General features: G+C 59.7%; 1 protein-coding gene across 5 annotated transcripts in view; it reads left to right on the top strand.

Moving 5' to 3' along the window:
• Positions 1-23244, top strand: part of RALGDS (ral guanine nucleotide dissociation stimulator) — a 62805-nt gene extending 39561 nt beyond the window's left edge. Inside the window, exons 1-18 of one of the 5 annotated variants that reach the window (XM_032165514.2) lie at positions 1-171; positions 9050-9160; positions 10580-10773; positions 11371-11430; positions 12209-12402; positions 12679-13091; positions 13811-14026; positions 14363-14466; positions 15095-15179; positions 16660-16728; positions 17159-17245; positions 17720-17752; positions 18083-18204; positions 18412-18507; positions 18842-19043; positions 19218-19460; positions 20600-20714; positions 22172-23244. In XM_032165514.2, coding sequence (XP_032021405.1) covers positions 1-171; positions 9050-9160; positions 10580-10773; positions 11371-11430; positions 12209-12402; positions 12679-13091; positions 13811-14026; positions 14363-14466; positions 15095-15179; positions 16660-16728; positions 17159-17245; positions 17720-17752; positions 18083-18204; positions 18412-18507; positions 18842-19043; positions 19218-19460; positions 20600-20714; positions 22172-22347 — 2691 coding nt within the window. In that variant the 3' untranslated portion in view covers positions 22348-23244. Of the gene's footprint in view, positions 172-811; positions 830-9049; positions 9161-10579; positions 10774-11334; positions 11431-12208; positions 12403-12678; positions 13092-13810; positions 14027-14362; positions 14467-15094; positions 15180-16659; positions 16729-17158; positions 17246-17719; positions 17753-18082; positions 18205-18411; positions 18508-18841; positions 19044-19217; positions 19461-20599; positions 20715-22171 lie in introns of those variants that run through there. The other 4 variants (XM_032165512.2, XM_032165517.2, XM_032165515.2 and 1 more) reach the window with 4 other exon arrangements.
• The last annotated feature ends 236 nt before the right edge of the window (positions 23245-23480 follow it).

The raw sequence follows: 23480 nt of genomic DNA, 5'->3' as shown, positions 1-23480 counted from the left end.
ATGTGGGCCGAGGCGGCCGGGCCTGCTGGCGGCGCCGAGCCGCTGTTTCCGGGCTCCCGGCGGAGCCGCAGCGTGTGGGACGCCGTGCGCCTGGAGGTGGGCGTCCCTGACAGCTGCCCGGTGGTGCTGCACAGCTTCACGCAGCTAGACCCCGACCTGCGGCGCCCGGAGGTGGGTGAGCTGGGGCGGTCGGGCAGGGGGTGCGTCGCAGCCTCCCCACCCGCAGCAGAGCTGGGCAGGCCGGGCGATCCCAGCGCGCCGCCTCCCTCCTCTCTCCTCCATAGATGGGGGTCGGGGCCTTCTGCAGAAATCAGCCAGCAGGGTGGGCGGGGGGGCTGCCGCCGCGCCCCATCCAACAGTAGGGACCACGGCTGGGGTTTTGCCCCCCCTCAATACCGTCCCAGAGCCTGCTGTCACCGAGCCCCTGCAGCCCAGGTGGACCTTTTCCTGCGACACTGTCACTGTTTACATCCGTGGCCTGTGCCTTATTTCACTCAGTTGCCCACCCAGGGCCTGCACCGCATCGTTAGCCTTTACGATGCAGGTGTGAAACAAGTAGTCGGGAAGGCCAAATCCTAGAATCCTCAGAGGTGATGAGACCATATGGGGCCTTCCAGACCCTACTTGGGGCAGATGTGGATCTGGTGACCAGGGACATCGGGGCTGCTCAGAGCGGGGTGGGGGGAGGGTTTGGGGGATGGGGCGGAGCAGCAGGCCTCCAACACGTGGGACCAGATATCCTGGTGGTGAGGGGAGGGTGGTGGCCCAGGCCCAGGGCGGGCAAGACTTGTTTCTGCTTAACTGGAAAGAGTGCCAACACCCTGAATCGGTAAGGACTGTGTAGGATTCAGAAAAGGGAGTGGTGTACCTGTGATGGATGGAGGGGAGGGTGACTAGGTGAGGGTGGGGGCTTGTTTCTCATGTGCCCTGGGTCTCTGAGTGGTGCCATCTGCCTCCCACCTGACTGCTCCTGACTACACAGCAGAGGGAGTGGAATCCAGAGACGCCCCCCTCGCCCTGCTCTGCCTGGGCACAGGGCCTGCACAGAGGCCATCCCTGGATCGGGGGCTCAGGGCCCATCAGAGCTTTGGCTGGCCTGCAGCCTTCACAGTGAACCTCCTGAGTCCCCGTGCTGCATCGTGTCGCCTTGGTGCATCTCCAGTTGTTTCATGGCTTTAGACTGTGGTGCGTTGTGATTGCTGGCGATTGTTAGCCTGAGTCTCGTGCCTCTTGGTGTCCCGGTACCTAGACAGGGCCTGGATGAGACTTGTTTCTCCGCCCAGTGTTGGGCAGAGCTCTTGGTGGGGGAACACCCCGAGCCCGAGAGACCCTTTCCTCCTGAGCTTGGCAGATGGCCGGACCAGACGTGTTCCCTCAACCCTCATCTATCCAGGGCTCTGGTCCTCATTGGCGGCTGGAGAGGGACCCCTGGGAGGGTGGGGGTGGGAGGCTGACAGCAGCCCAGCGCTCATCTGGCTTTCATTAGCTCTGGCAGCAGCTCGGGCTTTGTGTGCTGGGAGGGTCCGGCCGAGCGCTCACAGGGGCCGTGCAGGTTCCCTCTCTCCCTCCCTGAGGAACCGAGGGAGAGGAAGAACTGAGCCCCACCCCTGCCTGGGGGTCTTGTCTTCCTTCTCTCTGGCCCTGGCACTCCTCGCCCAGCCTCAGCACTGAGATCCAGACCGCGGCTGCTATTTAGAAATCGAAGGGGAAGCTTCTGGCTGGGTCAGGAAAACCAGGATCCTGGCAGAGAAGGAGACCACTGCCGGAAACTGAACACAATGACCATTTAGCACGGGCCCACGGGAGGGGGCGGGGAAGTCCCTGTCCCTCCTGCCAACACCCCCCATCCTGGGGCTGGTTTCCTGGTGGCTCTGTGGCCTGCCAGAGCTGACGCTGCGCACTTGGTCCCTGTCCTCTCTGGAAACCACCAGCCAGTTTCTGCCTTCCCCCGCATCCCCGTTTCCCCACCTAGCTTCCACCCGGTGCTTCCCTCTGGGCTGCCAGATGTCCTCACATCTGGGCTTCCGCTTATCTTCTTGATTCTAAGCCAAGCCACCACCGACCCAGCTTGGCCTGCACAGTTCTTGCTTTCTGGAGGTGACCTGGTCCGTGCCCCCATCTCTGGACAGGCTGTTGCTTTGGCCAGGCAAAAAGTGCAGGTTGTGGGCCACTCTCTCACTTCATCTGCCTTAGACCAATCCTACAGAGTAGGTACCAACACCACCTTCTGGGAAGCTAGGGAGTCAGAGAAGGGAAGTCTCTGACCTAAACGCCCGTGCAGCCAGCAAGGGCCGCAGCCAGGATTTAAGCATGGGCTATGTTCTCTGTGGCACCTACTGTGTGCAGGAGCCATCAGGAATCGGAGAAGGCACAGGCAGCCCAGAAGCCCTGAGGTCAGGTGAGCAGTAGGGAAGCTTATGGCTGAGAGGAAGGCAAAAGTGCTCTGAGCCACAGGACGCTGGGGAGAGCTACCCGGAGGAAGCAAGCCCAGAACTGGACCCCACAGATTTAAAGTAACAGCTAATAAGAGCCAGCAGATTTTGGGGAGGTCCTTGGCTAAGTAACTTGCATCACCTTCTTTTGGGGTCAAGACTGTTAAGAGCTCACTTGACAGATAAAGTCACTGAGGCAACAGAGGTTAATTAGGTTGCACAGAGTGACCAAGCTGGTCAGTGGCAGGGGCAGGATTCTGACCCAAGGCCTGAGGGCAGTTGTAGGTGGGCTGGAGTGAAGAGGGCCTCTCTGTATTCACAGGGAGCATCTCCCTTCAGCCTCCCACGTCTTCCCACTGTTTGATCTCTTCATCACACTGTGTGCAGATCTTCGGTTTAATCCCCAGGGCTCATGAGCACTTTGACACTGAAGACCCCAAGGCAAGGGGCCTGTCCCTGTGTGGGTGTGTGTCCCTGTGTGGGTGTGTGTCCCTGCATGCATGTGTGCAGACTGTAGTCTTCCAGGAGAGCTTCCTCAGTGACTTCAAAGGGTCAGCCCCCAGGACCCTCAGGCTCCCCTCTTGCTCTATTCAGGAGGGTCCCCCAGGAGAAGGGAAGCCATAAGCTTCCCTACTGCTCACCTGACCTCAGGGCTTCTGGGCTGCCTGTGCCTTCTCCGACTCCTGATGGCTCCTGCACACAGTAGGTGCCACAGAGAACGTAGCCCATGCTTAAATCCAGGCTGGCTGGTCCTGGGTCTTTGTTCCTCCTCCAGGCGGGGGAGGCTCAGTCATGCTGGCCTGTTTCCCAGGAGGCTCAGGAACGGCCCTGGGAGGTACCAAGCTGCTCGCTGGCAGGGCTGGGGTCTGATTCTTAACCTGGAAGTTGGGCATTTCCAGGACCTGTCTGCGTTGCCAATGAGAAAAGAGTGGGGAGATTTATCACTGGCCCTCTGCAGGCAGGCTCTGAACGAGCCAGTGGAGCGGTTTCAGGAAGCTGCGCCCAGGCAGTCAAGGACTGGTTCCCAAGGGCTGCTGGCTGGCCGCCCAGGTGGCTCCCATGGTGTGGTACCACCATGCTGTGGCCACCCAGTCCCAGGGTTGGACTTCCAGCCTTGCAGGCCCAGAATCGCTGTGTTCCCAAATATACAGCACCAGCAGAGCAGTGCTCCCCATTCGATTGTCAAGGGGCAGACACTGATGCCTGCAGCCTCATGCAGGACAAGCTGAGCTTTGAGCAGACCCAGTTCTCCCAGTTCCGCACACCTTGGCTGCCCACGGGCCGGGGAGGCAGTGGGATGACAGCCCAACGGTGGCTTGGCGGGCAGGGCAGGGCACCTGCGTTGGAGGGTTTTGGCATCTTCCTCCATGGGGAAGCTTGCATGCTTTGGCAGCCTCCCCTGCAGTCATTCCTGGAGACTTGTGTCCATCTCAACCGAGGGGCAGGGAGCCTGGGCTCTGGAGAGAGGAGAGCTATGTTGGGATGCCAGCTCAGCTCCCTAGCAGCTGTAGACATGCTCCTGAGCCTCAGTTTCCTCATCTGTAAAATGGACATGATGCCAGCTCTCCTCTTAGGGTTCTGGTGAGGACTCTCGAGTTACACAAGAGGCCTGAGGAGCAGCCTGCACAGCACTTGGCACAGTGGACGGGTGGCAGCTGCCACAATGAGGTTTTCTGATTAGGTGCCAGGGGAGTGGCCTGAGCCTTCCAGGTGCCCTGGGCTCCTGGGGTGTATCACCTGGCACCTTCGGCATGGCACTTCCCTGGCCTGGTGTCTTGCAGGCCTTTTGCCCAGGGCACATCCACAAACCTCTCAGAGATGCAGGTGCTGGAAAGCAGGCCCTGCCACCCTCCCCTGTGAATTTGCTGTGTGACCTGAGGAAATCTTTCCTGTCTCTGGCCCCTCCTCCACGTCTGTGCCACAAGGGGCTGGACTCTGTTCCAAGCCTGAGACTGTGGCAGAGGCAACGCCAGGCCTGGGTGGGTCCCAACAGGCCAGGGTTCAAATCCCTGTTCCGGCTGCCTCTTCCTGGCTCCCGACCTGGGTGAGTTCTTCTCAGGCTGTTTCCTTATCCATCAGGCAGGGCGTTAGGAGGATTAAACGTGATGGGTGTCCAAAGGGCCTTGCACCCAGGAAGTGCCCGCATGTGCTGGGCACCGTGGCTGGTTAAAGTTGGGGCTGGACCTTCAGCTGGCCCTGCCCTGCACCCCCTTGGGACCAGCCCACCTTCCTCCTCAGCTGCCACCAGCCACGCCCCTCCCGGGCCTGGCCCTGTGTTCACCTGACTGTCAGGGGCTGGGTGTGGACAGGGACCCTGGATGCCCAAGGCTTGTGGCTGACCTGGAGGTCTGGTTCTCCCTTCTCCTGCTTGAGGCACGATTTTCCCATCAGTGAGTAGCAGGGCACAGGCCAGCAGGGAGGGTTTCTGGAGAGATGGGCCGGCCTTTGCGGGGCTCAGCACAGGTTGGTTCCCAGCCTCCACTTTCTGAGGCCAGGGAGCATCCTGGTGGGCAGACACCTCGTGTTGTCCCGGTCTGAGGCCGCCTCTGTGGGCTGCCGTGCCTGGGATCAGGAGTGTGGCCCACCCACACCCCGGGCTGGCCTCCTGTCATCTTGACGCCTTGTCCGTGCGCTGGGGATCAGGGTTGGGTCCACCCACCCGGAGCTGGAGGGCAGGCCCGAGGGCAGGAGGCGCATGGACACGAGGCGCTTGCGTTCCACCTCCCTTGGTGAGGCTCGTGGTCCTGGGCTCTCACCTCTGTCTCAGCCAGCACACGCCCCACTGGCTTCCCTCCTCAGGCCTGGATCCCCACCTCTGTAGGACGGAGAAGGGCACAGCAGCGTGGGCCCCGCACTGTCGCAGGAGCCTGGGCTCTGTAGAGAGCAAGCAGCCTTCTCTGATGCGTTTTACGTATCAGAGCAGATAGCTTCTGTATTGGAGCAGAAAGCTGAAGTCAGAAAGCTGCTCCCACCCACTGGGTTTCAGGGTGACTCAGCCTCTCTTCACAGTGTCCCTCGGCTAGGTCCCTGAGCCTTAGGCAGGCCTCAGACAAGTTTCCCTCAGGTTTTTACGGCCCAGCATCCGTCGCCGGCCCCGGGGGGCTGTGATGTCAGGTGTCGTCCGGTACCACGCCATCAGGTCCCAGTGCCGGTCGCCGAGCTGTGTGCATTCTCTCTTGACCCCCACTGTTGCCTGTGACAGGTCATGCTGCCCTGCCCAGATGACACACCAAGGCCAAGGGCCAGGGGCTGGGCAGAGCCCGCAAGAGACAGTGAGCTGCTGTCTGGTGGGCCAGAACTGTGAGGTGCTGACAGGGGGGCGGCAAGCATCCTGGGGTGACCTCTGGTGACTGGGACCTGAGCAGCAGCCTAGAGGGGCTTGGGAGGTCCACCAGGACGATCTCACGCACACAGAGGCTCTGCTGTGAGCCTTTCCACGCACAGACCCGGGGAGGACCAGGCCGCAGTGCAGGCTAGAGCCCTCTCCTCATTCTGCTTCAGCCCTTAGCCATGTCTCCCTGGGAGGGGCCGGTGAGTTCCTGGAGCCGTCCATGGGGCAGGGGGCCACTAGCTACGGTTTCCAAGGAAAGGGGTCTGAGTCCAGAGCTGCACCAGAAGGCTGATGCTGGGAGGAGGTGCTGTTGGCCTGGGCAGGGAGATGGCAGGGCTGGGGCAGGCCCCGTAGGGCTCCTTAAGACGCTCACTATTCTACCCAGAGGGAGTCTGGGTTTGGCCTGTGGCTTCCTCCTTCTGTCAGCCAGGGACACGGCATCCTGCTGGCCTGTCACTCTGAGATGGCTGATCAGGTGACACACTCATCAGACACCACCAGGCCCTGTTTCCCCTCCTCATCTTCAGGGCTGTGGGCTGTGTCCCTGGAGACATTGGGGTGTGGGGGCCCCTGCTCACCAGGGACCGCATATGCCACCCTCACTGCACTGACCCAAATGTTAGAAGGCCAGTGTGTTTACAGGCACAGCTGCCGACTGGGTCCCAGAGCCCAGGGACATCAGCATGCCTGCTGGGGGTGGGACAGGAGTGTCCCCTGAGGACACAGCCAAGCATGTGGTGTTCGTTTCTCCTCCTAGCAGTCAGCTCATAGCGGCTGCCTGGGCACCTGCCCTTGGGGCAAAGTGTTTTCTCTGCATCAGCTGTTCATTAGGCCGTTGCTGCTCCTCCCCTTCTGAGCTCCCAGCCCGGCCAGAGTGCCCTGGGGCCCAGGCACTGCCAAGATGGGCTGTCTGCTAACAGTGACCTAGGGTGGCCTGCGGGTGCTGGAACCCTGCCTTTCTTGCTGCAGAGGGTCCTGGGGCAGCTGCCAGGGCTGTTGGCTGCTTTCTTTCTCTGTCCTGTGAGGGGGCTCAGAGCAAGGGCTAGAGGCCTTATTCTGCCACTTTGTTCCCAGACCCCAGGGCAGCTCTCTCTGGAGCCTGCACCTCCACCATCTGAGCAGACGGTTTAAACGGCCGCTGTGCTCCACGTAGCTCTATGGTCTGATTCCATGCCTGCTGCTGCTGTGACGGGAAGCGACCAGAGAAGACAGGCCAGCTCCACGCAGGCTAGAGCGTCTCCCCGACTGTGTGACAGGGTGGCAACTCCCTTACCCCAAGCAAGCGTGGCTCTCAGCGTTGGGCCTGCATGCCTCCCCACCACCCGGCTGGCAGAAGAGGGCCCCCCGGGGCTGGGGGAAGGGCGCAGGGATCACATGACACCAAGCGGGGCTGGGCCAGCTGCTGGCCTGCCAGCTCACGGAGCCGCTCTCTGGACCTGCTCAGGGACAGCCGAGGCCACCTGGCTTCAGCCCCTCCTGGGGATTGGCCTGCCTGGGGACACCTCTGTCCAGCAGGCACTGATGGTGCTCAGCCAGGACCTGGGTGCTGTGCCGGGCTCCCCCAGGGTTAATGTTTAGTCCCCTGTGACGGGCTTGTCCTGCACGAGATCTCAGAGCCACTGCCGGTGACTTGGACACTCAGGATACTGTCTGTCTCCCAGCTGGTCCAGATGTGGCTAAAATCCCCGGGAGAGAGAGAGAGAGACTCCCAGCTGAGCCAACGGCCTTCACAGGCGGCAGTCTGGGACCCCTGAGGAGGCCCGGGTGGTTGGGGGCCCTGGTCACTGTAACCTCTAATGCTTTTCTTTTCAAAGGAACAATTTTCTAGGCAGGGGAGAGATGTGTGTGTCAGGAAAAGGGGGGTGAGCCCATGTCTCTTTTCCTGTCAGTGGAAGGGCCAGACCTCCCCTGGCGGGGCTGTTTGTGGGGTGTGAGTGTGCCTGTGGCTTCCCTGCTAACTTCCAAGAAATGGGGCTGGCTCTCTGTCCAGAGGCGGCGGCAGTCAGGAGCCCAGACAATGCCCGCAGCTTTCCTGTTGTCCAAAGCCCAGAGTGGGAGGCGACCTCAGGTCGGAGGAAGTGGACTTCCAGGATGGCTCCTGGGCCTCCGAGGGTGCGCAGGAGGCAGGAGGCCAGGGTCCCGTCCACGGCATGCTGGACCGTCTACCTGGCTCCCGCTGGGGTTGAGGGAAGGGCCTGAGTCAGCACTGTCTGCCACGCCTTCTCTGAGCTCCACGCCCACCCGGGTTGGGGCATTGACTGCACAGTTAATGACCCTGGGCCAGGCCGGTACCTCTCAGCTCCTTCCTAACCTCTGAGGTTGGTGTCCTTACCCCTCTGGCTCCTCTACCCGCTGCAAGCTCATTCCGTCCCTGGACAGAGCAGGTGGCATAGGGGGCTGTGAGGCCGGGGGTGATTGTGGCTAAGTGACCTAGGCCAGCCTGCCAGGTTGGGGGAGTCTGTCTCCTCTTCCTGTTCCAGCCCAGGCCTGTGGTTTAGGGCTCTGTGGAACCCCAGCATCTGCCTGGATACCAGCACCGTCACCTCTCACACCCGTCCCCTCACGTGATGATGGTCAGAGAACTGGGAACTCCCGTTGCCCAAGCAGGCACGAGGGCGTGAATGAGCAGAGGGGAAGGAAGTGGCTGGGATGTGGCCGTCGGGGGTGCCCCACACCTGCCCAGACCCGGGCTGCCGACGCACCAGGGCTGGGCCCAGAGGAGCTGGCCATTCCTGCCGGGTCAGCCAGGGCCCTCCAGGCTGGGTAGAGGAGGGGTGAGTGTGAGGATGCCCATGGGCCTCTGGCCCTGGGGAGGTAGGGGGACCTTCTCTCGGGGCATAGCTGCCTGAACGCAGTCAACCATGTCAGAGCCCGGGGATCCCTGCCTCACCACTCACCCGAGGCAGCACGCCCTTGGACCAGCTGTTCCTCTCTCAGCCTCCATTTACCCATCTGCGCAATGGCTGAATAACAGTCCCGTGTGTGGAGGGGGATGGCTTGAGGGTGGGTCTGTCCTGGGCAGGAGCAGAAGCCAATTACTAGGGGATTGGAAGCCTGGTAAACTCATCATGATCACGTCCCAGGTCTTGGCTAGCTGAGTTGGGGAAGTGGAGTGCCAGGACAGTGGCCCTCGAGCTGTGATCTCATTCCACCCCAGGCTGTAGGTCTGTGCAGCCTCCAGTCCGTGCCCTATCTGGGAAACAGGTTGCACAGGTGCATCCCCTGCATGGTGGCCAGGCAGGCCCTTGACGTCCCCACGCCCGGCTGCTGGGCGTTGTCTTCACAGAGCTCCACGCAGGAGATCGATGAGGAGCTGATCAACGGAGTCATCTACTCCATCTCCCTGCGCAAGGTGCAGCTGCACCACGGAGCCAGCAAGGGCCAGCGCTGGCTCGGGGTGAGTGCGCTCTAGGTCTCCACTAGGAGACGCAGCTGGGGATCCCTCCCAGGGCTTTTTCACTTGAGGGCCCCACAGTTCTGACCCCAAAGGAAACGGCCCTCACTCCCTTCCCGACTCCCCACTGTCCAGCCCAGGCTTAATCAGGTTTTCTGCAGTAAGTTTTCATGTTTGACCTCCCTTCCCTGGGTGTGCAGCCATCCGCCTCACCATCCTCCATGCCTTCTCCCAGATGTGCACACCATCTGGAGTAGTGGGGCTGTCTTCACCCAAGAACAAAAGGGCTTCAGGCCGTTAGGTCTCTGCAAGTTGCCATCTCCCAGAACACATCCCTGGGGGTCCTTCAGGTTGACAGCCGGGGCCTGACTCAGCTGCGTAATATTCCAGAAGGGAGGCTGGAGCCACTGCCCCAGTTCAGCTCCTCATGGCTGTGGGGCCATTGTGAGTCCTCTGAGGACACTTCAACAGTGCTGCAGGAGCCAGGCGCGGTGGCTCGTGTCTGTAATCCCAGCATTTTGGGAGGCCAAGGCAGGAGGGTCGCCTAAGGTCAGGAGTTTGAGACCAGCCTGGCCCACGTGGTGAAACCCCATCTCTACTAAAAATACAAAAATTAGCCAAGCATGGTGGTGTGTGCCTGTAATCCCAACTACTTGGGAGGCTGAGACATGAGAATTGCTTGAGCCCAGGAGGCTGAGGTTGCAGTGAGCCGAGATCACAGCACCGCACTCTAGCCTGGGTGATTGTCTCAAACAAAAGTGCCACAGGGAAGATGCTGTGCATCCTAATGGGCCAGTCCCTCCCAGCCGCTGGATAAGCCTCTGTTTCCTCGTCTCTAGAATGGGGATAATTTGTTAGAACTCTCAGATGACGCTCTTCCCACAGGGCAGCTACCATTACTCAGCTAACAACTGACCTCAAGCTGTTAGTATTTAAATCATCCCCGCACCTCAAATTCTACTTTAAAAATTTTTTCACTCTTTTAGAGACAGGGGCTCACTCTGTCACCCGGGCTGCCATGCAGTGGTATGATCATAGCTCACAGCAGCCTTGACCTCCTGGGCTCAAGCGATCTTCCCACCTCAGTTCCCCAGGTAGTTAGGACCACAGGCGTGCGCCACCACACCTGGCTAATTTTGTATTTTTTGTAGAGCTAGGGGATTTCACTTTGTTGCCCAGGCTGGTCTCGAACTCCTGGCTTCAAGTGATGCTCCCACCTTGGCCTCCCAAAGTGCCGGAATTACCGGTGTGAGCCACCACACCTGGCCTGAAATTCTCCTTTTAAAGCTGATAACCTTGTTCTGCCAGAGACACCCAGTCCTGCCTCTTGCCACAAGCTGCTGAGGGCTCGGGGTTCCATCTGAGCTCCAGGAATTTCGTGTGCTGCCACTGACTGACTGTCCCTCCTCTGTCCCACCCCAGTATGAGAATGAGTCGGCCCTGAACCTTTATGAGACTTGCAAGGTACGGACCGTGAAGGCTGGCACGCTGGAGAAGCTGGTGGAGCACCTGGTGCCCGCCTTCCAGGGCAGCGACCTCTCCTACGTCACCATCTTCCTGTGTACCTACAGAGCCTTCACCACCACCCAACAAGTCCTGGACCTGCTGTTCAAAAGGTGAGCATGAGCCCTCCACTGCACAGGGGCCCTCGCCCCCGCCCCACCCGGCTGTGGGTCTTGGCAATGCTGATTGACCTCTCTGAGCCTCGCTTTGCTCATACAAAAGAAAAACTGAGTGCTAAGAGGACCTCATGGGGTTGTCGTCAGGCCTGGGCGGGACGAGACACGGAAAGTGCTCCCCCAACGCCTTGCCCTATAAGGAATGGGCTGCAGGGCTGTGGTGCTCATTTTTGTGCTTTTCCTGTCCCCATGGGGAAGCTCTCTGCCCCAAGCCTCTCTTGTATGTGGCCTTGGGCGAAGCAGTTTTCCCACTTGTCAAGGACATTCCGGATTCTATCTGGGGGCTGTTGGAGGGGCCCAAGGGGTGCTCAGATAGCTGGGAAGGAGCTGGTTGGGGCTCATTCATTGAACACATGTATATGAAGCACATACTGTGTGCTGGCCCTTTTCTAGGCATTTAGTATAATTTGATGAAAAAAAGCAAAAAAAAAAAATCCCTGCCATCCTGGGCCTCCGTTCTAGTCGGAGTCAGACAGTAACACTAGACGTCGTAAGCAGGTACGGTAGATGTGACGCCCTCACGGCCTCCTCTAGATACGGCTGCGTCCTCCCCTATTCCGACGAGGATGGCGGACCCCAGGACCAACTTAAAAAGTGAGTGAGCTTTGAGCCAAGAGGAAGGGACCCTGTCTCCACCGAACAGTGGGAGAGTACATGGGGCTGGGGCTGGGGCTGGCTGGGCAGAACCCTGGCTCCCACACCTCTTGTGGTTCCTGCCAGAGGGCTGGGGTCTGGGGGCTTCGCCTGCAGGAAGAAAGATGACCGAGAGCTGTGGAGGGGTCCTGGGGTGGCTGGGGCTCAGAGCAGCTCCCGGCAGGAACCCATCCCACCACAGCCTCATCCCAGCTGGGCTTGAATCAGTGTGCCCTGATCTAGGGGCCCGGGGCAGGAGGTGGGGTGAGCCTCTGCTCTCACATTGCCTTGGCCCTCAATAGTGAGTGCTCAGCGGGCAGGCTGCACCCCACCCTCTGGGAGAACAGGCTTAGTGGGAAGACGAGACCCACGCGCAGCTCAGAGAGTAAGGCAGCTCGCCAGCACTCAGCTACAAGTTGAGGAGCCGCCAGGGACCTGCAGATGCCGGGCAGGAGGACAGGTCCCTCGTGGAGTTTACGTGCCAGCAAGGAGGGGGTGCTGGGAGACATGCAGAGGCGTGGGCTGGGCTTCCCTGGAGGAGGGGAGAGGTGATCGCCACCGACCAGGGGCCTCCTTGGTTCTTTTGCCTGGACAGCCAAGGGGGCTTGGGCTGGGGCGGGTGGCCTCCAGATGGACAGGGGCCGGCGCAGGAGCCCAGCCTGGCTCAGGGGAACCCTGGGAGAGCCATGGGGAAGGGGATCCCAGGCCTCTGACCCTGCTGCCACCCACCTGTCCCCAGTGCCATCTCCTCCATCCTGGGCACCTGGCTGGACCAGTACTCGGAGGATTTCTGTCAACCTCCGGACTTTCCCTGCCTCAAGCAGCTGGTGGCCTACGTGCAGCTCAACATGCCAGGCTCAGACCTGGAGCGCCGTGCCCACCTTCTCCTGGCCCAGCTGGAGCACTCGGAACCCATCGAGGCAGAGCCTGAGGGTGAGGAGGACTGGGGTGGGTGCCAGAGGGTGAAGGAGGAGGGGTCGGTGCTGGGCCACACGAAGGGGAGGCTCCAGGGTCTGGTGCTGGGCCAGGGGCTCAGATGAGCCTCAGACCACACAGGCAGGGACCACAGGCAGGGACCACAGGCGGGAGGGCGGCCTGGTACACGTTTTATGGGTTCAGGGGGAGAGGCTTCTCTGGAAGCCGGGGCTGTTCCGTGTCTTTGGAAAGGCACAGGAAAGGCTGGCGTGTTGAACTTTTCTCCTCTTGCAGCTCTGTCACCAGTGCCAGCTCTAAAAGCAACTCCAGAACTAGAGCTAGCTCTAACACCAGCTCGAGCACCTAGCCCAGTGCCACCTGCAGCCCCAGAGCCAGCTCCAACACCAGCTCCAGGTTCAGAGCTAGAAGTAGCTCCAGCACCAGCTCCAGAGCTCCAGCAGGCTCCAGAGCCAACTGTGGGACTAGACCTGGCTCCAGCGCCAGCTCCAGACCAGGATCCAGCTCCCGACCAAGATCCAGCTCCCTCACAAACTCTAGAGCTGGAGCCAGCTCCAGCGCCAGTTCCATCATTAGAGCCTTCCTGGCCTTCACCCGTGGTTGCAGAGAACGGGCTGAATGAGGAGAAGCCTCACCTCTTGATGTTCCCTCCCGACCTGGTGGCAGAGCAGTTTACCCTGATGGATGCGGTGAGCAGCTCAGCTCGGCAGGGCAGGGGTGGGCCTGCCTTCTGGCATCTGCTGCCCCAGACCTACCATTTCCTGGTCCAGAGCTGATGTTCTGGTCAAATCCCAGCTCTGCTGCTACACACCAATTAACCAGGGCAAGTCTCTTAACCCCAAGTCCTCAGTTTGCCTCTGGACAGTAGAGATGAGATCACCCCTGTCCTCCAGAGTGACTATGCAGATTCCAGACGGAACAGACAGGAAGCTCAGCAGGCCTGGCCTGTGGGAGTGGAGGGTGCTCACCAAGGTGCACCCATGGGTCACCCCCATCTGTTTAGGGGGCTCACCAGCCTCAGCACTCATTAGGCACTTGGTGTGTCCTGGAGCCCATGGCAGACACTGGACAAAGCCCCTAGTTGTAGCGCCCACAGCAGATGTGCGTCTGGATGGGGAGCAGACTGAGGCAGGGGGATGGGGGGTGCGGCGCCGGGGGGTGGGCAGGTGGTGCCGTTTGGTCCACGCAGGCGTGAGCCACCTGTGGGCGCCGGGGCTTGGTGAGGCTGCGCGAAGCAGTGCTCCTCTTGTTCCCACCAGCAGTTTGTCCTGGGTCACTGGTGTGCTGGGCACCCCGCATGGACATGGGATAAAACCTCCACAAGGCTCAAGCTGCATCCTCAGCTTCCCGAGCACCAGCCCAGACTGCTGGCGCAGGACCAGGTGACACTTAGCCTCCTCCTCCCCAGGAACTGTTCAAGAAGGTGGTGCCCTACCACTGCCTGGGCTCCATCTGGTCCCAACGGGACAAGAAGGGCAAGGAGCACCTGGCGCCCACCATCCGCGCCACCGTCACCCAGTTCAACAGTGTGGCCAACTGCGTCATCACCACCTGCCTCGGGGACCGAAGCACAAAAGCCCCAGACAGGGCCAGGGTGGTGGAGCACTGGATCGAGGTGGCCAGGGTATGCCACAGGAGGGGCCTGGGCCCCCACTTTGCCTTCATCTGTTCTCACATTGTGGTCTCCAGTCCAGGGCCCTGTACAGGCCCCAGTCCACTCTTCCCAGGGGCACCCTGGCCTTGACTCTCCCAGCCCACTGCCCGGACGCTCACGTCTTCCTTACGCGCTTTCCTTGGGTTGAGCTAAAATCCTCCTGTCACCCCCTGGTCGCAGGCGTGCCCTCTGGGGACTCCCTGGGTGTCTGTCTCATTGGCGGGGGAGGCTCAGCCAAGGGGGACTGAGGCCAGGCAAGCTGGGAGCTCCAGCCCCACCTCACGCCTCCTGTTCTTCCCGCCCCAGGAGTGCCGGATCCTCAAGAACTTCTCGTCACTGTATGCCATCCTCTCCGCCCTGCAGAGCAACTCCATCCACCGTCTGAAGAAGACGTGGGAAGATGTTTCCAGGTGGGCATGCCTCTGTAGGAGCTCCTGGTGCACCAGGGACCTCCCACAGGGCTGGCATCGCCCCCTTAGTGAGCCCATGGAAGGCCACAAACCCTGAGGGCAGGGACCCTCCACTGACCTGAGTTGGCAGCTCTGCCTCAGAGCTCAGCTTCCTAGCCCGTCAGATGGTGGGTTGAGCCACATCAGAGATTTTCAGGTATTTGTGTTGTAGCCACAGAACCCTTATCCAATTGGAAATCAAAACCTTTGTGCCAGGCACAATGGCTAACGCCTGTAATCCCAGCTACTTGGGAGGCTGAGGCAGGAGAATCTCTTGGACCCAGGAGGTGGAGGTTGTAATGAGTTGAGATCGGGCCACTGCACTGCAGCCTGGGTGACTGAAACTGTCTCCAAAAAAAGGAAAAAAACCCTTTGGAAATAGCTGCTCCGTGGAAACGGGAACAGGGGTCGTGTTGCACCAACATGAAGGCCCCCTCCCCAGACCTGCAGAGCGTTAGTGCTCTGGGGAACCCTGTGTGCTGCGTTCAGGCAGTCTGGGGGTCTTTCAGCTCTAAAATAAAATGGATTTGCACTCACACCCCTCCCCGCCATTCGCAGCTTTCTCCTTCCTTCTTTGCCCTTCTGACAGGGACAGTTTCCGGATCTTTCAGAAGCTGTCGGCGATCTTCTCAGATGAGAACAACTACTCATTGAGCCGGGAGCTGCTCATCAAGGTGGAGTGGCGGCGGGCTGGGGCTGGGGCGGTGGCATTCGCTTCTTGCTGGAAAAGTTCCTTTCCCATGTGCATGAAGGGGGAAGAGGGATCTGTTTGGCCCCTGGGAGTTTGAGGGACAGGGCCCCAGTTAATTGGACACAGTAAGGATGGCAGTGGAGGTTCCAGGAGATGGGCGTCAGGACCAGCAGGTCTCTGGCTTCCTCGCTGGTCCCTCCTGCCCCCACACGGGCCCAGTCTGTCCCCAGGAGGCCAGGCTCCTGACGCTACCTGTGTCTGCTCTACACACCCAAGGAGAGGGCAGCCTGCCTACCCCAAGGACAGGAGCTGCAGGGGATGCCAGGGGCCAGGTGGCCAGACCTGGGAGGCAGATTCGGAGGCCCCGTGTGGCTTCCCTACCCTGCCCCGAGAAGAGACACTGACCAGAGAACCCTGCAGAATTCTTCCCATGGCACCCCATTAGCTGTGGCGGATACCCCAGATGACTGAGAACTTTCAGTGACTAATGGATTCACAAGGCCTCAGAGGGAGTAAAGTGTCACTGCCTGGTGCCCCTGCCATACCCAGTCAGTGAAATGGCATCTAGGCCCCCCTCCTGCGTGGACAAACACAGAGTTCCCTACAGGGGAGCATCGCAGGGGGCTCCTGGGACACCTATCCCTCTCCCTTTGTGGCACAGCTCCACTGGGGGCCCTGGCACGCACGAGAAGCCCAGAGGACGGTACCCTGATCAGTGGCCAAACGGGTAAAGGCAGATGGGGCAGAGCCTCTGGCTAGGACAGAAGAGCCTGTTCTGAGTCCGTGGGGGGCCCAGGGCAAGTCGCTGCCCATCTCAGGGCCATGGTTTCCTCGTCTGGAAAATGGAGGAATGCCAGCCCTGGGGTGCTGACCTCATGGAAGGTTCAAGGGAGAAAGGAGTGTGCAGCCATAATGGGACTGTAGCGCAGAGTCTCTGAGGCCCTGCGAGGCAGGCGGAGTTTTTGTTTTAGAGGAAGAGTCTCGCTCTGTCTCCCAGACTGGAGTGCAATGGCGTGATCTCGGCTCACTACAATCCCCACCTCCTGGGTTCAAGGGATTCTCCTGCCTCAGCTTCCCAAGTAGCTGGGATTATAGGTGTGCACCACCATGCCCAGCTAATTTTTGTATTTTTTAGTAGAGATGGGGTTTCACTGTGTTGGCCAGGCTGGTCTTGAACTCCTGACCTCAAGTGATCCACCTGCCTTGGCCTTCCAAAACGCTGGGATTACTGGCGTGAGCCACCGCACCATGCAGCAGGTGGAGTTCTCATCCGCACTTTCCGGGGGGCGGGGGGAGGCAGGCTCAGAAAGGCCAGGCCGCCGGCCCAGGACCCCTCACTAGTGAGTATTGATACAAGATCAGCCCTGGAACCCAAGCACACTGGCAGCACCCCAGCTCAGGGTGCCTGAGGGCTAAGGGCCGAGGGGATAAGGCCTCGCTCACCCTGTCCTCTACCCTGCCAGGAGGGGACCTCCAAGTTTGCCACCCTGGAGATGAACCCCAAGAGAGCCCAAAAACGGCCAAAGGAGACGGTGAGAGTGCCCAAGGCCATGGAGGGGCAGGGGGCTGCCTGGGGGTAGGGAGGAGGGCCGTTTCCTCTGTAGCCACGGTGCCTATGGGCCCCATTAGAGGTGGCCTCCCCTGGACCCTAGCAGAGCCATGCTTGGATCAGCTGGTATCTGGGAAGACCAGCTGCAGCCACGAAAGGACAGGCCTGGCAGAGCCGGCTCAGGCGGGTGTGGGGCTGGGGAGGGCCAGGGGCCACACGACTCGGGAACCTGGCATTTCCCAGATGCCAGCCAGGGAGATGGCTAGAGGGAATCTGGGGGCCAGGGAGGCAGCGGGCCCCAGGAGGCCCCCAGAGAGGTCCCCCAGCGGTTCCAAGTGAGGCCAGTTGGGGCTGGGGGCTGAGAAAGCCTTCAGGGGAGGGGCCTTGCTCATCCTCCTACCCCAATGTCACAGGGCATCATCCAGGGCACCGTTCCCTACCTGGGCACGTTCCTCACCGACCTGGTGATGCTGGACACCGCCATGAAGGACTATCTGTATGTGAGTGTGCCGGGCGGGGCTGGAGGAGGAGAGACCTTCCCTGAGCCCTGGGGGCTGGGCTGCCACGCCTGTCCCAGCAATGAGTAAACAGCTCAGTGCCCTGCTGGTGACACCCCAGGGCTGCCCAAACACAGAGCTGCAGCAGGGTTTGGCTGAGTGGGACACAGCCCGTCCCTCAGGCAGTGACCCTGAGCACAGAGGGAAGCCAGGCCCTCAAAGGTCAGGCGGCACGTGGTGGCTGAGCAGGGCCTTCTCGCCCAAGGCCTCAGTCCATTGTCCTTGGAGAGGGCTGGACAAGAAGTCCCCAAGCCTCTGCCCGCATGTCCCCTTGCCCTGATGCCCAGCACCAGCTTCAGTCCGGGGGTGTGTGTGCCCTGCCCCCTTGTGGGCACTCTTGGTAGTGCAGCAAGAGGTAGGGAGGCTGTAATGGTCAAGGGGTCACTTTCTGATGGCCATTGGGTGTCCATCTTCCAGGGCAGACTCATCAACTTCGAGAAGAGGAGGAAGGTAAGCAGCTGCAGGCAGCCCTGACTTGAGGAGGGGTGGAAAAGAGACCCGCCAGGGTAGGACACTCGACTCCCACCCTCCCCCTTTTAGATTCATGGGACATTTGGAAAGAGAGAGAAGGGGGTCCCCTCCCACTGGAGGGTGGGGGTAGGAGGTTATAATCTAGGACCACCTCCTGGGGAATGGCTGTTTGAGCCCAGCTTTGAGAACAGGAAGGCCTGGATGGGAGTAGAGGGGATGAAGGGACTCCAAGAGCAAAGACCCAGAGACTAGCCCCTGTCCTGCCCGGGGGGCCTTGTCACCGCCCTGTGCTTCCCCCTCTGGCCCCAGGAGTTCGAGGTGATCGCCCAGATCAAGCTGCTGCAGTCGGCCTGCAACAACTACAGCATCGCGCCAGATGAGCAATTTGGGGCCTGGTTCCGGGCCACGGAACGGCTCAACGAGACTGAGAGGTGAGGCCACGGCAGCAAATGGGGACAGTGTGGGCGAGCTGTCCTGGGGGGCCAGCTCCAGAGGGCCAGCAGCTGTGACCCGTGGTCAGCATCAGCCCCTGGTGCCTGAGGATGGCTGGGGCATCGCGACTTCAGCTTCTGGGCAGGTGCGGGGGGAAGGCTGGAGCGTGGCCCCTGGTCGTCACACCACTGCCCCTCTGCTCATAGCTACAACCTGTCGTGCGAGCTGGAGCCCCCATCTGAGTCAGCCAGCAACACCCTCAGGTCCAAGAAGAACACAGCCATTGTCAAGCGCTGGAGCGAGTAAGGGCCTGGCCAAGGGTGGCAGGGGCAGCTGCCTTGGGGCTCAGAAGCTTCAGGGCTGAGCCTGGGCTCAGGGAGTCAGGGAGGCTGGCCCTGGAATCCTACCCCTCTGCTGACTGGCCCTGAGACCGGGGTGAGTCCCCTCACTTTTTTGGGCCTCAGATTCCTCCTCTGAAATCGGGTGATACTAAATGCTCTCCCAGATGGCTCTGGTGAACGGAGTACTGGCAACTGTCCCAGCACTTTGCACAGTCCTCGTGCACAGAGTGCAGGGGCTATGGGGTTGGGATGTGTCCTTGGGGACCCCCCTTAACTAAGCCAACCCTTCACCCAGCCGCCAGGCCCCCAGCACTGAGCTCAGTACCAGTGGCAGCTCCCACTCCAAGTCCTGTGACCAGCTCAGGTGTGGCCCCTACCTCAGCAGCGGGGACGTTGCTGATGCGCTCAGCGTGCACTCGGCCGGCTCCTCTAGCTCCGACGTGGAGGAGATCAACATCAGCTTCGTCCCGGAGTCTCCTGATGGCCAGGAAAAGAAGGTGACTGCCTGCCCTTCTCCCCAGTATCCTTTCCCATCTCCCACTCCAAATCCATGCACGGGGCCAGGAAGCCCTGGGTCCTGAACACAGCTTCTAGAAGGTTCCCCATCTGGCAGCTGGCCTGGGGTGCCCCCACAGGGCAGGGGGATCTGCTGATCTTACCGTCTCCCTCAGTTCTGGGAATCAGCCTCACAGTCATCCCCGGAGACCTCTGGCATCAGCTCGGCCTCCAGCAGCACCTCATCCTCCTCAGCCTCCACCACGCCCGTGGCTGCCACGCGCACCCACAAGCGCTCCGTCTCAGGGCTCTGCAACTCCAGCTCCGCGCTGCCGCTCTACAACCAGCAGGTGGGCGACTGCTGTATCATCCGTGTCAGCCTGGATGTGGACAACGGCAACATGTACAAGAGCATCCTGGTAAGCCGGGTGGGTCCCTCCCTCCACCGGCGGCAAATGCACCCTGAACACAGTGCACCATCCCTGCCCTCCCAGGGTCCACCTTGTAGTTGGGGGGGAAGGACAGATGTCAGCCAGGTACAGAGATGAAGAAGGTAGTGGTCAGGGACAAGGCTGGCCTGAGGGCAGAGGGGGAGGGAAGGAGCAGCCATGCAAAGCTCCCAGGAGGTGAAGAGGCAGTGCTGCGGGGGAGGTGAGGTCAGAGAAGTATCCAGGGCCTGGCTACATAGGCCCTGAGCACTGCCAGGACCTCGACTTTCTCAGGGAGGAAGACAGGAGCAGTGACGGCTGGCCTCTCTGTCTGGTGTGGGCTGGTACCAGAGCCGCAGGGGTGTTGGTTAGGAGGCCACTGTGGCAACCAGGCTGGGAGCCCTGGAGGGGGCCAGCGGGTTCAGAGTCTGAGTCTAGATAGGATTTGGAGACAGCAGATGGGAATTGCTCACAGAATAGGTTTGCCTGGGGGCTCTTTCTTCATCCTCCAGGTGTCCTGCGACAGATGAACCATTTGTAACCCCCACCCTCTGTACCCCAGCCCTGGGTCAGGTGCCCCATTCATTATTCACACACCCTCCTGACCCCTCATTGCCAGGAGCTAGCATGGTTGTCATTAAGCAGTCAGCTGTAGCCCTATGTCCGAGTTCCGCCTGTGCTCTGGCCCTCAGGGTCAAGGTAGCAGGGGCCTGGCCTGTGCTGACCACACTGAGCATCCTGGCCGGCCCCTCCTTTCTTACCTCCAGGGCTTAGACGAGGGACTGTCTGTTCCCCAGGCTCAATGATGCTGTTATCCTGGAGGGGCAAGTGCTTCCCAAGGAAGCGTGGGAGGAGGGAACAGGCTCTTACAGGAGAAGCAGGGTAGGCACTGCTGGGACAGACCCCTCCTCATTCCACGGAGGCCTCACATGGGGAACAGGAGAAGGACGGAGGCCTCACTTGGGGAGCAGGAGAATGTGACGAAGCCCTCTCTGGACCCAGCACCTGGCCAGAGGCTGTGAGTGCCTGTGCTCGGTGCTGAGGGGACTCCAGACGGTCCTTGGCCACTGCACTCTAGGGAGCCGCTCCAGGGTCTTTTCCCTGACCGTCCGTCCCCCGCCACGATGCAGGTGACCAGCCAAGATAAGGCTCCGGCCGTAATCCGCAAGGCCATGGACAAACACAACCTGGAGGAGGAGGAGCCGGAGGACTATGAGCTGCTGCAGATTCTCTCAGATGACCGGAGTAAGTCAGAGGACTAGAGGGCGATGGCGGAGGGGGCAGGGCCGCACCACTCCCCAGCCCCAGGTCGGAAGCCTTTGGCCCCAGAGAATTCACCAGCAGAGTGTGGGTAGACACTGTGGACAGGGCAGCCCCCATTGTCTGCTTGCTGTCCCCAGCGACCACTGGAACTCCCCAGTGTGTGCCCTTCCCTAGGTGTGAACAGGCAATTCAAAGCTCACATCAGTGAGGAGCAAAGAGAAAAGGCATTTTCACCGGGACAGGTTAGCCAGGTGGCCCACTGGAAGGGACGCTTTCTGGCTAAGACAAGAAGACATGTGCTCTACAAAGAGAGTGGTGACTGCTGTGGACCAAAGTGTCAAGTGTTAAAATCCATGGGTGTGTGACTGTAAAAGCAGAACAGGCTACTAGGAGGCCAACTCAGTATTCTAGAAACTGGGAAAGTGTCAAGAACCAGTGCAGGCTCAGAGTGGGGTATCCTGGGCCTGGAGACGCTGGGCAAGCGCCTTAAGCCCTCTGTGCTTGTCTTCTCATCCCCCAAATGGAAATGAAAGTAGCCAGTGTGTTCATCATATATATAAAAATCCATATGTATGTATATATGTGCACATATATGCAGTATATGTGTGTGTATATATATGCATGTATATATAAAGCATCTATGTGCACCATAAAAGTTAACTACAAATATTACCATCGCTGCTTTCTTTCCAGTGAGCTGAACGCCACCCCCCACCATTAGCCCAGGCAGTAAGCAATAACTCCTATGATCCCTAGAAGTTATAGTCTAAATCCTCTGGCAGCTTCTTGCACCATTTTGGTTAGGTGGGGTGGGACCCCCATCTTACAGAAAAGGAAGACTGAGGCCTAGAGAGGTTAAAGAAGATGACGAAAAGCCACACGATGTCGGCAGGAGCACGAATCGAGCCCAGGTCCGGTTTATAGCAGGCTGTGGGCCAGAGGAGATGGTGGGAATGGAGCCAAGAGGAAGTGCTTGCTGGGTGCCAGGCTCCAAGGAGTACAGGCCTCCCCGGAACGGGCGCCGGAGCCCTGGGGCAAGCCTGTCCTTTCCTGGTCCTCGGAGCCCTTTTCCTCAGTAGGGCAGGATTCTGGAAGGTGACTTGGATTCTAGAAAGCCTGTTCCAGCTGGGCAGCCAGCACTGCAGTATGGGCAGGACGGGGTGACCCTCTGCCAGTTCAGGCCAAGCTGGGGGGCGGGGTTCTGGAATCAGTCCCTGTTTAAACAAGAGTCATCAGGTTTTGTGAGGACCTCAGCAGAGTCTGTCCTCAGGCAGGAGTCATTGAGAGGGGTCCTTGGAGTCCTGGAGCTGTATTGGAGGGGGATCTGAGGTCTGTGGCTCAAGACAGTCCTTGTATGGGTATGGGCTCTCAAGCGGTAGGGGTATCCTGCAGGGCCCCCAGGAGCATCCCTGATCACCCCTCTGCCCCTCCCCCACCAGAGCTGAAGATCCCTGAAAACGCCAACGTCTTCTATGCCATGAACTCTACCGCCAATTATGACTTTGTCCTGAAGAAGCGGACCTTCACCAAGGGAGTGAAGGTCAAGCATGGAGCCAGCTCAACCCTCCCTCGCATGAAGCAGAAAGGACTCAAGATTGCCAAGGGCATCTTCTGAGGGCATCTTCCCAGGGTCTGGCTGGCTGGTAGCCAAGCACTTATGGACCAGAGTGGCCCAGGCCAGCTGGACACCTTCCTCCCACCGGCCAGCCCAGGGTACCCCCGACTCCAGTTTCATCCTGAACCTCTCCTGCTGCTGGGATTGACGCCTGCCATTGGTCAGGCTGACCTGGCCTCCCGTGGACCACTCGCTGCCTTAGGTGCCTTCTGCTCTCTGGAACCAGAGGACTAGCTGACTTTTGCCAAGGAGCAGTGCCAACGGGCATGGCATGGTGCCCTGCCTGCCCCTGGGCACCACTTCTGTACACTTCCCTGACACCTTCCCAGGTGTGGGTCACTGCCACCTGTGCCCATGGGCATCCCAGAGCACCCACTCACCCACCGTGTCTGACCACTGCAGTTCTCTCCTCATGCCCACGGGCACTGGCCTGTGACCTTCACAGGGGCCCCGGCCCCTCCCACCACTCTAGCCTTTCTCAGGCTGCACCAAAGATTCCATCATCAGGGCCAACTGAGAGTGAGGGAGTCTCACCTACCACTTACCCCAGCCCTCCCCCAGGAGCAGAGAGAGAAAAACCCTCTTCATGGACCAGACTCTGCATCCGGTGAGTGAGGACAGTTCCAGCTGCGTCCCATCGATGTTGAATCTCATGCCACTGCAAGTGCCATTCACCACTGCGTCCTGGGCTTTACGAGACCATGCAAGACGGGGGTTAGTGAGGAAGGAGGATTTGGGGTGGGGGTGGGGTGATTGAATATTTGTATAAAAAGCAAAAAGAAAAAAAAAATGTTTACTGATTGGGGAGGGGCAATATTTATTTGTTGTAAATAGCAAATGCTAGACTTGAATATTATATTAAAATCCTGTTTCTACTATAGCCTGGTCATTGCAGTTTTGTTCATTACCTGTCTTAATTAAAATGAGATAGAGACTCTCACATTCCGTGTTTAAGTAAGGACCCTTGCAGGGTTATCCAGTTATTTTATGCACAGGAAAAGCCAGCCACCCTTCTCAGCACATTGAAGGAAACACAAAAGTTTACCTTTCATACAGCAGATGTTCATTTCGGCACCATTAAACTGGGAAATGTGCTGAGACAGCCCTCAGAACTCCTGGGACTAGAGTTTGGA

The sequence above is a fragment of the Hylobates moloch genome, unplaced genomic scaffold, assembly GCF_009828535.3.
Source record: "Hylobates moloch isolate HMO894 unplaced genomic scaffold, HMol_V3 SCAFFOLD_10, whole genome shotgun sequence".
Lineage (NCBI taxonomy): Eukaryota > Metazoa > Chordata > Mammalia > Primates > Hylobatidae > Hylobates > Hylobates moloch.
This window is presented reverse-complemented; position numbering and strand designations above follow the sequence as displayed.